This window comes from Pogoniulus pusillus, chromosome 4, assembly GCF_015220805.1.
Source record: "Pogoniulus pusillus isolate bPogPus1 chromosome 4, bPogPus1.pri, whole genome shotgun sequence".
Classification (NCBI taxonomy): Eukaryota; Metazoa; Chordata; class Aves; order Piciformes; family Lybiidae; genus Pogoniulus; species Pogoniulus pusillus.
The window spans coordinates 8753431-8767337 of NC_087267.1; the positions used below are offsets into that span (position 1 = coordinate 8753431).

The 13907-nt window shown below is 42.8% G+C and overlaps 1 protein-coding gene and 1 long non-coding RNA gene across 2 annotated transcripts; one reads left to right on the top strand and one right to left on the bottom strand.

Moving 5' to 3' along the window:
• Positions 1-4189: 4189 nt before the first annotated feature.
• LOC135174689 (uncharacterized) lies at positions 4190-9596 on the bottom strand. Its single transcript, XR_010302057.1, has 3 exons — positions 9145-9596; positions 7279-8222; positions 4190-5447 (listed from the first exon to the last, which is right to left on the bottom strand). It is a non-coding gene; the product is annotated as an uncharacterized LOC135174689 (long non-coding RNA).
• A 28-nt stretch (positions 9597-9624) lies between these two features.
• SMIM30 (small integral membrane protein 30) lies at positions 9625-13083 on the top strand. The gene is made up of 2 exons (XM_064142109.1): positions 9625-9759; positions 10242-13083. Exon 2 carries the CDS (start codon positions 10313-10315, stop codon positions 10496-10498), a length of 186 nt encoding a protein of 61 aa, XP_063998179.1. The 5' UTR covers positions 9625-9759; positions 10242-10312; the 3' UTR covers positions 10499-13083.
• Positions 13084-13907: the final 824 nt, after the last annotated feature.

Sequence of the window (13907 nt, forward strand, 5' to 3'; positions counted from 1 at the left end):
ACCACAGAGCCCAAGGCTAGACCATGGCCCCAAGTGCCACGTCCAATTTTGCCTTGAATTGCCCCAGGGATTATAGGCAATTTTGAAGAGAAATAACACTTCCTTAATGCACAAAACGTGTAATCTTCCCTACTGCTGCTCTGGAGAAAGGACTGTGATTACACAAACCAGCAAAGAGCTCTTTAAGTGAAATAGCCTCTATTCCATTTGAATTTGAGCATTAGTAAAATAAAGTATTTTGTGGTGAAAGCAGTGACACTGTGCTGTACATATTTCTACAGATTCCATCACAATCTTTTTTGTATCTCAATTGGAACATAAGGCCAGCTAGCATGGAAAAGTGTGGGAACCAAGAAAGAGAGTCAGGTAGAGCTCATCCCTGTGTACCCTTGATGCAGGAAGATTAAGGTTAGAAGCATAATAAACTGATATGTTCGCCTTGAGTAACATTTGTACAGAAGCACAGTAAATCTAGAACAAGGAACTGAAAGTAGTCTGCACCAAGATAGCCAACACCTCACTGTTATCCAATAAGAATGCTAAAAACAGTATTTTATCCAATCATTGTATGCCACAACTTGTAGAGTTACCACAATCTGTAGCGTGGCATATAAAGACTGCTGCTATAGCAATGAATGGCTTAGGCTACTGTGGTGTCCACATATCTTTGTATTGCTGTTTTGTCCATCACAATAACAGCAGTAATAACAAAGGTTGAATTTTGTCATTGCAAAATACCTCTCCTATGACATTCATGTGCTTTGTGGGTTTGGCAGCAAATTCCATACATCTTGACAGAGACAGCTCATTTTCACAGAAGGATTTTCCTTTTCTGTTTCTGCAGAAATCTGCTACAATGGTAGTATCCTTTCCTGACTTTGCAAGAATTTCAGGCATTTGTTTCATCTTTCCATGTCTTTGATTATTCCAGCTGTAAAGCAGAGGTTATGTACTCCCATTCTCCTTCATAATATGCCATGACATCCATGCATGAAAGTGTGAAGGATTATGCAAAGTTAATAATCTGCATTAATTTTGATGCCCAGGCAATGATTGTTAATAATTATGAAAACTGTTTATTAACATTAAAACTCACCAGAAACTTATTCACAGGTACAAAAAAACACACAGGTTGGAAATATAGACACGCAGGGCACAGGCAAAACTAGATCACTTATTTCTTGAAGTGGCAAATGCAAATAGAATCATAGAATCACAGAGTCAACCAGGCTGGAAGAGACCTCCAAGATCATCCAGTCCAACCTAGCACCCAGCCCTAGCCAGTCAACCAGACCATCCAGGCTTTTCTTGAACACCTCCAGGGACGGTGACTCCACCACCTCCCTGGGCAGCCCATTCCAATGCCAATCACTCTCTCTGGGAAGAACTTCCTCCTAACATCCAGCCTAGACTTCCCCTGGCACAACTTGAGACTGTGTCCCCTTGTTCTATTGCTGGTTGCCTGGGAGAAGAGACCAACCCCACCTGGCTACATCCTCCCTTCAGGTAGTTGTAGACAGCAACGAGGTCACCCCTGAGCCTCCTCTTCTCTAGGCTAAACAACCCCAGCTCCCTCAGCCTCTCCTCATAGGGTTTGTGTATTATACTGGAAGAGGCTTTTAGGTATTTACTCACAAAATTGTAAATCAGTCAGTACCCAAAGCATGTGGGTGTCTGTCTGATTGGCCACTGAGACTTGATTCTTCCCAGGCTTCTGGGGAGAGGCAGACAATCTCTGACCTTGTCTCCTGGCTCCTCTGGACGATCTGTGTATCTCTAGGACTTTCAGGTGCAGCAGGATGTCTTGCAGTCTCAGCACAGTGTCACGCTGGGGGCTATGCAAGGCAACCGCATGCAGGCATTTGGAGCCTGTTCCTGGTAAACTCTCCAGGTAAATTCGGGATGCAAAATGAGGCGGCAGCAGCCTCATGCTACCTGCTTATCCCTTTTATCAATATCCAGCCCACGACTAGTGGGGCATTGGACATAGATTAGCCAATCAGAATGGTACTTTGCCAGGCCTCACCATATTAGGCAAAGCCAGGGCTTTTGCCCTCGCCTCCCAGAAGGAGAACATGCCTGGGCATGGATAAGCCCATGTTTACCCCATCAAGCCTACCACCACACAAAGGCAATATTTAAACATCACCCAAAACCCACCAAACCTATGAAAAAAAAAATCAGTTGCTTTAGTGGGTAAGTTCAGATTGAGTGCTCTAATAGTAATAATGGCTATTATTATTACTTATGTATATTATCAGTAAACAGATACACAATGTATATATAACTTCCATATTTCATGTATCCTAGATTTTTATTACCATTGACACTGGAGCCATCAAGGTGAGGTATGTCCACTTTAACTGCATGTATTTACAACCCTATTTCTCACTTTATATCTGACCAGTGATACTTCTCACTGTATGAATTTTCAGACTGCTAGCTAAAGCTAAATGCATTTTCCTTTAAAAGTTTGTGTAATCTGCGAAACACAAAGGCATTAAGCTGTTACATTTCTTGGAATCACAGTGTCTTTTGTAATGACAGCTGTGTGTTTAGTTCAATAGTGAAACTCAAAACTGTTTTGCTAATGAAAAGGAAGCCAAATAACCAAGTGCTGGAATGAATTGCAGGCTATTGAAAGTGGACAGTTGGCTCGTTAAATGTGCCCCTCATGAATGATGTTCCTCCCTTTAGACTGGCACTGAAATGATCCAAATTTACTCAGTATTCTAAAAAAGGATTTTTAGAGCCTTCTATGATCAAGATAGGATAAGCTACAGGAAATACCTACCACAAATATAATGCAAATTGCTACCCTGCAAGAGCAAAAGTCCAGCCTTTATTGCAAAAGTGCATGTAGATTTTAGGCTGTGGCTGTGACTTTCAGTGTAATTATTTATAGGATTTCCTGTGGGGTTACCACTACCCATACACCAGAAAATGTATTAAATTTTGTTGCTGTTGGGAAGAACGATTGCTTCTATTTTTCAGATACAGGTGGAATCATGGCCTCATTGAAGGCACTGGAAAAATTTCATCACATGTTAAGGAGATAATACTGGGAACTCAAGCTCAGAAAGATGTCCAAGATGGACTAAACAATTCTAATCGGTTCTCAAGTGATTACACTGCAACTACTACACTCCCTTTTCCTTTAACATTTTAGTTTTATTTTATCCAGCAACTCTTACCCTAAGTTTCAGTCAGCCTGGCTCAGATCTTCTGATTTTTTTCCCTGTTTTCCTTCTTCAGGCTTTGTTCACTTTTAATTAATTATTTTTTTAAATTTATTTAGTTGCTTCCTGCCATGGATGTACTTCATGGAAGATCTGAGTCAGTCCAAAACGTTCCTCTAAAGCATGTGCTGAGCTGACGAACAGAAACACTGAGCTGGCTTTTTAAGGCCCCATTAGAAGGACTAGACAAAGCATGTGCCACAGAACCAGAGAGCATTCAATGAGTGTGGTAACTTGAACAGCTGTCAAGAGGTGTAAAAATTACTCCATTAGTGATGAAGGTGGCACCATCAGGCTCTCAGAAGTTCAAGTGCTTGTGCTGTACACACTTTCCTTGCCAATATTATACAGTAATTTATTTTTCTCAAAAAGACCAAGTAAACACTACACCATATTCAGCCTATCTGTGGAAATACTGAATAATGCAAGAACATCTCAACCACTTACATGTGTATGAAGACTGGAATAAAGAAGACTGGATTCAGACTTCATTTCCTCAAATCTAGAAGGAGTTTGAATGCATCATTCCATTTGATATCTACCTCTACTTTATTATGCTTCTACAAAACCCCCAGGAGCCTTCTCCTCGTAAGCCAGAAAAACCATGACAGTGCTCACAATAATCACAGGGAATCCCTGGATTTGCTATTATCGATGGGTAGCTCTCACATTCCCCTGCAGAGTTCAGCAGGGAAGTCAATCGCTGGGTGTTTAACTGTGGCTGGCATGCTCTGCGCTCATTCCTGCGGTTTCACTGCTCCCACCTCCTGCCAGCACCAACTCCAGAGCTTTATTCTGCAGGGCTGGCAGCTGCTTCCATGCCTCTATGCTCCAGCCAGCACTGCACAGAGACATCTCTGAAGTGCTGGCAAAAAAAATCAAAAGAGATTCCAGCAGGCAGAGGAGATCCCCTACCAGGCAAAATGAGTGAAGGACTGAAGGGAAAGGAATCACTGGGCTATTTAATCCTTTATTTTCATGTCTGTATAAAAGACAGCAGGAAGCATGTGGTACCAAAGGAAAGAATTTTCCATCAAAAAGCTGTGCAATTCTTTCTGAAAGCCTTTCCATGCTCTCAGAAAGAAGTAACTTTTGCTTCTCAGAGGGATCAAAAGGAGTCTGCTAGGGGTGACAAAAGAAAGGTATAAGTTAACCTCCTGACATGGCAATAGGATAAGCCAGTATGAAGGAAGATTATACTGCAAATACCTTCTAAGATTGAGAAGAAAATGGTCTTTGGTTCGGTAAAAGAGGAAATGTAAAACTAGAGACTTTAAGAAGTGAGGGAAGAGTAAAAATGACAAATCAGAGAAAGGCCCCTTCACAGCAGCATTTTGAATAAACAAAGCCGCAGGAGTCACAGTGAGAGACAAGAATAATTGTCAAGACATGACTTCAGATTATAGTCAGAAGAGAACTGTTAGGCCTTGGAGCTGCTGCGTTACATGCAGTAAGACCCAAACATCATCAAGTAGAAATTAAAAAGACAAACATAAGAATTATTTTCAAAGCTGTATTTGTTGACAAGAATGACCAGAGAGTTAAGAAAAAGCATGGACAGAAGAAGCAGAAGGGAAGATCAGGAAAGGAGGTGTTTTTTTTAAACAAAGCAACATGGGGGGGTTTAAGTGTTTACTGGATTTCAGAAGAGGAATGCAAGTTTCATTAGCAGTCCACCAGTCAAACAGATAACGATGAAACACAGGCCTTCATGTCTGAGGTACTAACTAGAGACAGCAATGTGAGCTCTAGCTGATGGAGAAAAGAATGAAGGGGATGTAGAACATAATTATAGCATCTTTGGATAGCACATTTGGAGAGGTTAGTGGTAACAAGAGTGAAGCAGATGAAGTGACAGCTACAGAAAAAGAATGCAACTGGGTGGTTCATGGCAGAGGAGGCCTGTGACTACTCACATTTATTTGAGAGAAAGCTTAAGGATTTAGAGAAATAGAAGGGAAAAAAGGCAGGATGAAGTAGACATACATAATAGGAGGGGATAATGAGAAAGGAAGGAAGAGAAAGGATGAATCAACATTTGTGTGACAGCAGGCTGAGACACGGAAGAGGAAAAGGTTAATGAGAGAAGTAATACACACTGTATTTTATCTTTGGTTTTTTTCTGCAGAAACAGATGAGGTGGTTGCAGTAGAGCTCATTTTCTCAGAGAAGAATCCAGTGAAGTCCAAATAAAGCAAGTCATGGTTTCTGTAAGAAAAAAAAAATGTAGATCTATGAACAAAGAGACAAGGACATAGTGATAGACAGCTACAATGTAAGATTAAGTATCAGCAGGGAAAAGCAGCCCAAGGGTGAACATGTTGATGTAGAAGTGATAATCATTGCCCTGTAGTCAATGTAATCAGTAATCAGAGTTAGCATTTCTCATTACAGCAGTATAACTGAAGTCCAAAAAATTATCAGAAAGCTTCTCAGATCAGTGTGGTCATGCAATAAACCCACAGCTCTCAGAATAAGATGAACCTAGTACAAGGACGAAAAGAAATCCTGAATACTCCCTTCAGGGCGCAGCCTTGCTCTGCTGATTATCTTATAACTTTTTCCTCTCCAGAAAGCACACTTTATTTTTGATTTCCAGTCTCATGCATACCTCCTTAGCCTTGTGCTCAAAATTTACAAAGCTTTAGCTTGTCAGCTCTGGGAATTTTGTGTTGTTCCCTCTGAATATTAGTTACATAATAGCTTGAGCTAAGCAATCAAAGCAGTGATAGGTCAAAAGGAAGATTTGCCTGAGGTGATGCAGGAAGTTGACTGCAGAGCTTGAAGCTGAATACACATTTTTCTACTATTCAGACAGCACAAAACCCACTAGAGCTTCCTTCACTGTTTAGATTTTCTTGGCTCTTTTTCAAAGCAGCACTGGTTCTGAAGCCAAAGCGACAAAATGCAGCGGTATTGAAAGAATTAATAAGCCAAAGAAATATCCCCAAATGGCACTGCTTTATACCTCTAAATGGCAATTCCACTATTACTAATAAATTATATATCTTACAATCACTATTTTCCACATCCTTACTGTACTTCTTGTCATCATACTGAGTATATTGAAACCCTTGGATTTTACACTCCTCACCTTCAAAACACTTAAGTTCAAAGATGCCACAGCTCTTTAGTACTGAAATTTCTAGTTACCAAAGACAAAACTTGAAAGTCATTGTTCAACCCCCTCTCATGTTTTACAGGAATATATGGCAACTATTGCAAGTTTTAGTTGGAAAGTGGTGGAGACAGCAAAAACAGCACTAAAATTTACAGGGATGATTTAAGCTTTTTTTTTTTTTTTTTACATTGCAGAACAGGATTACATTCTCTTGTCAGTGATTCAGGACACAGTAAATAGCCCAAGCAAAGAACTATGAGGGACAGAACTCCAAGGCCCTCTTTCTGAGATGACAACAGTGCACACCAAATTACAGAACCACAGAATGGTAGGGTTTGGAAGAGACCTCTGGAGATCTAGTCCAACCACCCTGCCAAAGCAGGTCCACTTTGGGCAGGCCACACAGAAAGGCATCTGACAGGTCTTGAAAATCTCTAGAGTTGCCACAACCTCTCTGGGCAGCCTGTTCCAGTTCTCCATCACCCTCACAGTAAAGAACTTTCACGCTGAGGTGGAGTTTCCTATGTTTGTTTGTATTCACTGCCCATTGTCCTATTGCTGGACACCAGTGAAGAGACTGGCTCCAGCTTACTGACACTCACCCTTAAGGTATTTGTAAACATTGAGCAGATCCACTCTCAGCCTTCGTCTCTTCTCCTGGCTAAACAGCCCCAGGTTTCTCAGCCTTTACTCACAAGACTGATGTTTTATTCCTTTAACCATCCTCCTAGCCGTCCACTAGACTCTTTCCAGTAGTTCCCTAGGTATCTCTTGAACCAAGGGCCCACAACTGGACACAATACTGCAGATAAGCCCTCACTAGGGCAGGAGAACCTCCCTGAGCCTTCTTAATGCACCCTGGGACACCACCATCCCTATTGCCCACAACAGAACATTGCTCTCTCATGGTCAACTTACTGTCCAACAGGACTCCTCTTCCATAGAGCTGCTTTCCAGCACCTGTACTGGTACATGGAGTTGTTTGTGCCACATGCAGCACCCTACACTTACCCTTGTTGAACTTCATTAGGTTCCACTTCACTCAACTCTCCAGTCTGTCCAGGTCTTGCTGAAAAGCAGCACAGCTATCTGACATGTCAGCCAATACTCCCAGTTTCATATCATGAGCAAACTTGCTGACCATAAACTCTGTCCCTTCATCAGGGTTGCTGATGAAGACGTTAAACAAGACTGGACAAAGTACTGAGCCCTGGAGAACACCACCAGCCACAGGCTTCCAGCTGGACTCTGCACCTCTATAACAACACTCTGAGCTCTGTTCCTTAGATAGTTCTCAGTCCACCCCAGAGTCCACTCATCTAATCCATGCTTTCTGAGTTTACCTATGAAGATGTTACGGGAGATAGCATCAAAAGCCTTGCTGAAGTCAAGCTACACAACACCTTTCATCTACAGAGTCATTCCGTCATAGCAAACTAGCAAACTGTCAGATCTGTAAAACCTGATTTCCCTTTGGTGAATCCATGATGACTACTCCTGATAACCTTTTTTTTTCCGTGTGTTTAGAGATGACCTCCAGACGAGCTGGTTCATCACCTTTCCAGGGATGGAGGTGAAGTTGACTGGCCTGTAGTTTCCTGGGTCCTCTTTCTTGCCTCTTCTGAAGACTGGAGTGGCACTGGATTTCCTCCAGTCCTCAGATACCTCTCATGTGCCACTCTTAATGTTCTGTAGGGGTTATGATTTATCTCTGATTAACTAAGGAATGGGCTGCACACTCCCCTCCATGCCATGTCAACTTTCTCCAAAATGCCAGGATTTTTCTTCAGTGACTTTATGTAGCATCAGTTTCTTGAGAAAATGTTGTCAGAACTGAACATGAAGCAGCAAATACTTCAGACCTGAAAAAACAGTGAAATAGGTGTATCATGAGTAAAAAGAATGCTTTTGAGTTACACTGATTTTTATTGAGTATTATCTAGACATTGATGCTCATAAAGATGCTTTCATGATACTTGGTAGAAGAGACTGCTCCTGGTTTTGTTAGTTCATCATCTAAGGCAACTGACAGCTACTAGATCCAGACAGATGGGGAAATGTATTAAGAGAAGAATAACGAACACAGTAGTAACATTCCACTCAGAAAGTTCCTATAAACGTAAAAGATTGTTGTTTAAGGGCAATTACAGAGAAATTACACAGGGTAGAGGCAAAGCTACATATATGCTGCCCAATCTGTCTGGGTTTCCACTACTCTTCAAGAAGCTCATCACAAACTTTTTGTAAAGAGAAACGTTTACAGAAGTCGGTGGGGGTTTTGCATAAGTGCAGGCCAGCACGAGAACATGGGTTCCACTCATGAATTAATGTTTGAGATAATGGATTACAAATTCTAGGTTGATTCTGACACTGGATTAGAAGAGTTTGTCCTGGCTATTTCTGCAAGCATTCCAAAGACACACATACCCTGAATCTGTAACAGCTGTGTAAAAGTTTTTAATCTCAATTTATGCACAGGAGTTTTCCACTGAACAATAAAAAGCAAACTTTAAGTAGGAATTGGCTAGCAAATCCTACAGGCATTAAAGCCATTCTATATAACTGAACAGAGCAACACAGGATTTCTACAAAGAGCTTCGTCCAAAGCAAAAACAATACACAAATCAGGACAAGTCCGACTTGGCTTCTGGGGGTGATCCCAGCTGTTAACATCCTTCTCAGCTTTCCTGGCACCGTGCTGCTCACTTCATAAAGTTGTTTTAACACTCAGAGTAGAAATTGGTTATGATCAGTACTCGTTATCACTGCTGCATGAGAACCCACCTCTGAAACGAAGCAGGCACTACCTGTAACCAGACTAAAAGTATTTTGCGCTGCTGGTTTATTTGCAGAGAAAAGAGCAGACAACCAGCCCAAGATGATTCATCTTCATCGCCTGGCTTCAAGAAACCGTAGCGCGTAGCTGCGGTCCCAGCTAGCCTCTCATTAGGCTGCGGCTCATCATAAGGCTGCGCGGGCATCGCACGGCTCTGGCTGGCGGCTGCTCCCGGGAGGCACTTGTAGCCTCCATGCTCGAACTCTCCGGCGGTACCAGGCCCCGCCACCCCCGGCGTTCCTCATGCTTGCAGACAGCCCCGTCCCCTACGCCGGACGCGGGCCGCCGGGAGCCTCTGCAGCCCCGACCTGATCGCAGCAAGCGCCAGGCGCCGGGCGCAAGGGGCGAGCGCGGCCCGCTCAGCGGCGGTGCGTGCCGGGAGCAGGAGGCGCCCTGGCCGGGTCACGCCCGCCCCTGCCCGCGCCACCGCCTCTTCCTGTCATGGCCGCTACCGGGCTGCCGGAGTCCGCCGAAGCGGGGTGGTCCTGCGTCCCCAGCAATTGAGAACCTTGCCGGGAGGCGTGGAGCGGGGTCGTCCCCCAGCCCAGAGCCGGCGGCAGGAGGTGACTAAGGGGCACCGTGCGCACAGGGGCTGCCCGAGGGAGCGGCGGTCCTGTAGCCAGACCACCGGGGCACTGGGACGGGGCAGGGCGCGGGAGAGCGGTGGCGGCGCCACCCCGCTTCGGGCCCGCTCACGGCGGGGCGGGGACCGGCGGGGGTGCGGGCCACAGCCCTCCCGGTGTGCCTCTGCCGGAGGGGAGCTGGCGGAAAAGCCTCTTCAGGCGGCCAGGGCCAGCGCGGAGTGTGCGGGAGCGGTGTTTTGCCGTGTGTGTGCGGTGAGCGAGGCACTGCTGCAGGAAGAGCTGCGGCGCAGCGCGGTGCCGGCGTGCGCCTCTCGGGAGCCTTCCGAAGTTGGATAGAAATGAGATTTCCGGTGGCTCACGCAGACATCCGTAACACTGGGATCACATCGACTGCCTTGTGGCGAGGCACTTCCAGGAGGTGGGAAGTAAAGGAAATCACACTACTTCTGTTTTCCTTACAGATACCGCTGCAGCACCTGCTTCCCACCGCTCTCCTCGCTTAACCTTCCCCTGAGGTCGGCTGGTCATCAGCATGCCTTCTACCGAGAACACCTCAAAACTTTTCCTGGTCCTTGTTTCATTGCTGCTGGCATTGCCAGGAGTTGAAGCTCTGGACACGGGAGATGTCATTGCCTTCCTACTAGGCCTTGCTGTTAGTGTCGTCGGATTCTGTGCCTGCCTTGGCTTGTATGCAAGGAAAAGGAATGGGCAGCAATGACTTCAAAGAGATAAGGAAAAGGAATGGGCAGCAATGACTTCAAAGAGATGCTTAGATTGAGTTTCCAACACGGTTTGGAGTTGAGATGTGGAGTGTAAAACGGATCTTAGTTTCTGGATAACTTTAAAAAACCATGCAGTAGTTATTTCTGTAAGCCATTCTTACTGTGCAGTACAACAGAATCAAGAACTACCCAGTAAAAGGGATTTGTAGGATCTGTCCTTGTGACAACAAAGTGATTTTATACTGCTTGCAATTAAATATTGCCTTAGACAAAGGGTAAGAACTTTCTGAATGGGGAAGAAAAAACAGAGAGTGGTTCACGTTAAATATTTATAAATGCAACATGTGAGGGAATCCACCAAAAATTTCCACAATTTTGGATTCAAGGGTTAATCAGGAAGAAGCAACTATTAACATTCCAGTCAGGATAACAGATACTTAGAAGTACTCCTAAGTAGATAACTAGTGAGCAGACTGGGAGTTTTTTTGTCTGCACATGCTCATATTCTTTCTAATGACAGGTACCACCTAACTGCTTACCTCTGCTGTCACGGGGATGAGACTTGAGAGAACTAAGAAAACATGGAAAAGTTTTTTTTCTTACCTATTTTTATTTTAAAGTGTACTTCTCCTGTACCCTGTGTTGTTACTAAGTAGATATGCTTAAGGATATGACCATTATTTTTCTTTAACGTGTATTTCACAGGAAAGTACATGTAAGATTATGTAAATCAAATCAGGGTTGTTTTTCTTGTCCCTTGTTTATTTTTTTTCTACTCAGCTTTCCTTTAAGCACATTAGATTTAAGGCTTATTTCATTTGGTACTTGCATTTTTTTTCCCCTAGACTGAAGACTTATCTAATTTTAATGTGGACTTAAGTGTAGTATTTCTGCATTAAAGAGTTGTTAGAATTACAAGAGAGTTGTGCACTACTTCTTTAGCTATATGGAAGAACACGTTTTGTTAAAATTGTAGTTTTAATCAACAGGTCCATTGTTCTCAAGTGTCTGCCTTCTGACAAACTTTGTTGCTGCTAAGTGTCTAGGCTTCTTATAGGCTGGATATTAGGAGAAAGTTCTTCACAGAGAGAGTGATTTTGCCATTGGAATGGGCTGCCCAGGGAGGTGGTGGAGTTGCTGTTGCTGGAGTGTTCAAGAAAAGATTGGATGAGGCACTTAGTGCCATGGTCTAGTTGATTGGATGGGGCTGGGTGATAGGTTGGACTGGATGATCTTAAGAGGTCCCTTCCAACCTGTTTGATTCTATGATTTTAACTGATGGATACGAGTTGCACAGATTAGGACCAAAACCAAAGTGAAAAATCCTAATGTAAAATGTGAGATGTAAATAGTCTTACTCTGTTCATGCTCAGTTATATTGTATGGGATATGACTGAAAGACTCAGTAACACATCTAGGACCTGTTTCTTTCATAGAATCAACCAAGTTGGAAGAGACCTCCAAGATCTAGTTCAACGTACCACCTAGCCCTGTCTTGTTAGTACTTGCAAGTACTAAAGGTAAAATGACATAGCCAAGAATGTCCGCCACAAGCCTTGTCTTAATAGGATTTTCTGGCTGTCAAGGAGCACAGTCTGAAACAACAGCAGAATAAGGAGTATAGGAAGGTGAGCTTTCCACAGTTCACAGAATTTACTTCTTCAGATCTTGTGCTGTGGACACTGCTACTCTTGTTAGAAATCTTGGCTTTTATCATTCAGAGCTGGGGGTGAAAAAGTGCAGAGCTCTATATTCTGGTAACTATTGCTCCCCTTCCTCTGTAAGTCTGTTCAGTAGAGCACAAAGCAATAACTAAAAGAGTCGTCAGGCAGGTTTTATATAAGTAATAGGATGGGCAGATCATATTCTCCAAATTCTAAGATTTCTGTGTGCTGTTTGGTTGGTTTGACTTCTGTCTGCAACTTCTGAGGAGACACAAGCTCTGGTTGTTTCAGTCTTGCAACTTATGGCCCTCCGTCATGGTTGACAAGGGAAGTAAAACAAAACCTTCCATAATTGCATGGGGTTTCTTGAAAGTGTAGGTCTTGACCCAGCAAGCCACAAGCACGTAGGTTTCTTCTCCCAAGTTACAAGGACAGTAATGATCACAAAGTTATGGAACTGAAGTTTTGCCAGGTAGCTGTTCTAGAACCCACACCAAGCATGCTCTTCTGTGTTCCAGCCTGGCTAAACCACTGCTATCCTTAAAAGCCAAACAAAATCCAAACCACAAAGTTACAACTCCGTTCACTTTATATTTCCACAAATTAAGCAATTTTGCCATTTTTTTTCTGTAGAATATCACATACTACACTTTCAGTGGAATTAATTTTATCACAAGCAACCCTTCACAGATTCCTTTCAGTCAGGCAATAGGGATATGAGGAGTTGTTTTCTTTGCCTGAAGCTGTATGTAATTCATTGGAAGGTGAAACACGTTTGCACAGTATAATGGTGTTGCTTCCTGGGTTTTGACAGAAACCTTATTGTTAATTGCTTGCATTTGTCAATGATTCAATTGTAAAATCAAATACCTTTGTTTTTTCTTCTGTCTTAATAAACTTTAATGTATGGTTTGTAATCAGCTTCATGGAGTGGTTCTTATGAAAAGCAAAACTGTAATAACAGAAATGACTGACATTGCTGAAGTTCCTTATATTAAGTATTCTTATACTTTTTTCCTTTATACATTATGAGACTTTATAAGCTAATGTAGGATGAGTTGTGTTTTTCAATTGAGCAGTTGTACAGTCAGTGTACGTCTCCTGGTCGTATTACTTGTTTATCTTGTTTCAGTATCAGTCACTTTGAGAGCACCTCAGGGGCCGGGTCTCCGTATTTTGTCAACTTGCAGTTCCAAACAAGCCTGTTTCTCTGGCACAAAAGAAACTGGAAGAATTTGTTTTTCCTTTTGACTACGAATTTTCAATGTTCCTATTACATAATTGCCTTTATACTAGAAAAGGCTTTTATGATACTTTTCTAGCTGAAGACTCAAGGATATTAATGTCCATTTTCTTTTTTTCTGAAGTAAGATTTATTTTCTACTGCTTTATAGTTATTTGATTTTTTTTTTCTTTTTTAGGCTACAGAAGAGCTTGCTTTATGCCAGCATTTTATTATGAAAACAAGGTTCTTGCTCTTTGGGACTTCATCTAATGCACAAAGCAGTTCTTTAAACTAATACCATTAGTGGTTGTCTTCAGAGCAGAATGCAAAACTATCCTGACAATGCTTACCTGCTAATCAGTGCAAGAAAACTGCAAGCCAGGAAAGAGTAGCTTTTCGCTGCCTTGATTTTTCATCTGCTTTTAGGAATGGTGTAGCACAAACCTAGCCATCCTACACTGACCAGCACATGGTCTCTTTGTGAATGGGCAGAAGTCCTTTGCTTGTGGTGTACTT

Bases quoted from the DNA above. Each gene is read 5' to 3' on its own strand.
- SMIM30 (XM_064142109.1), top strand. From the start codon at position 10,313: ATGCCTTCTACCGAGAACACCTCAAAACTTTTCCTGGTCCTTGTTTCA.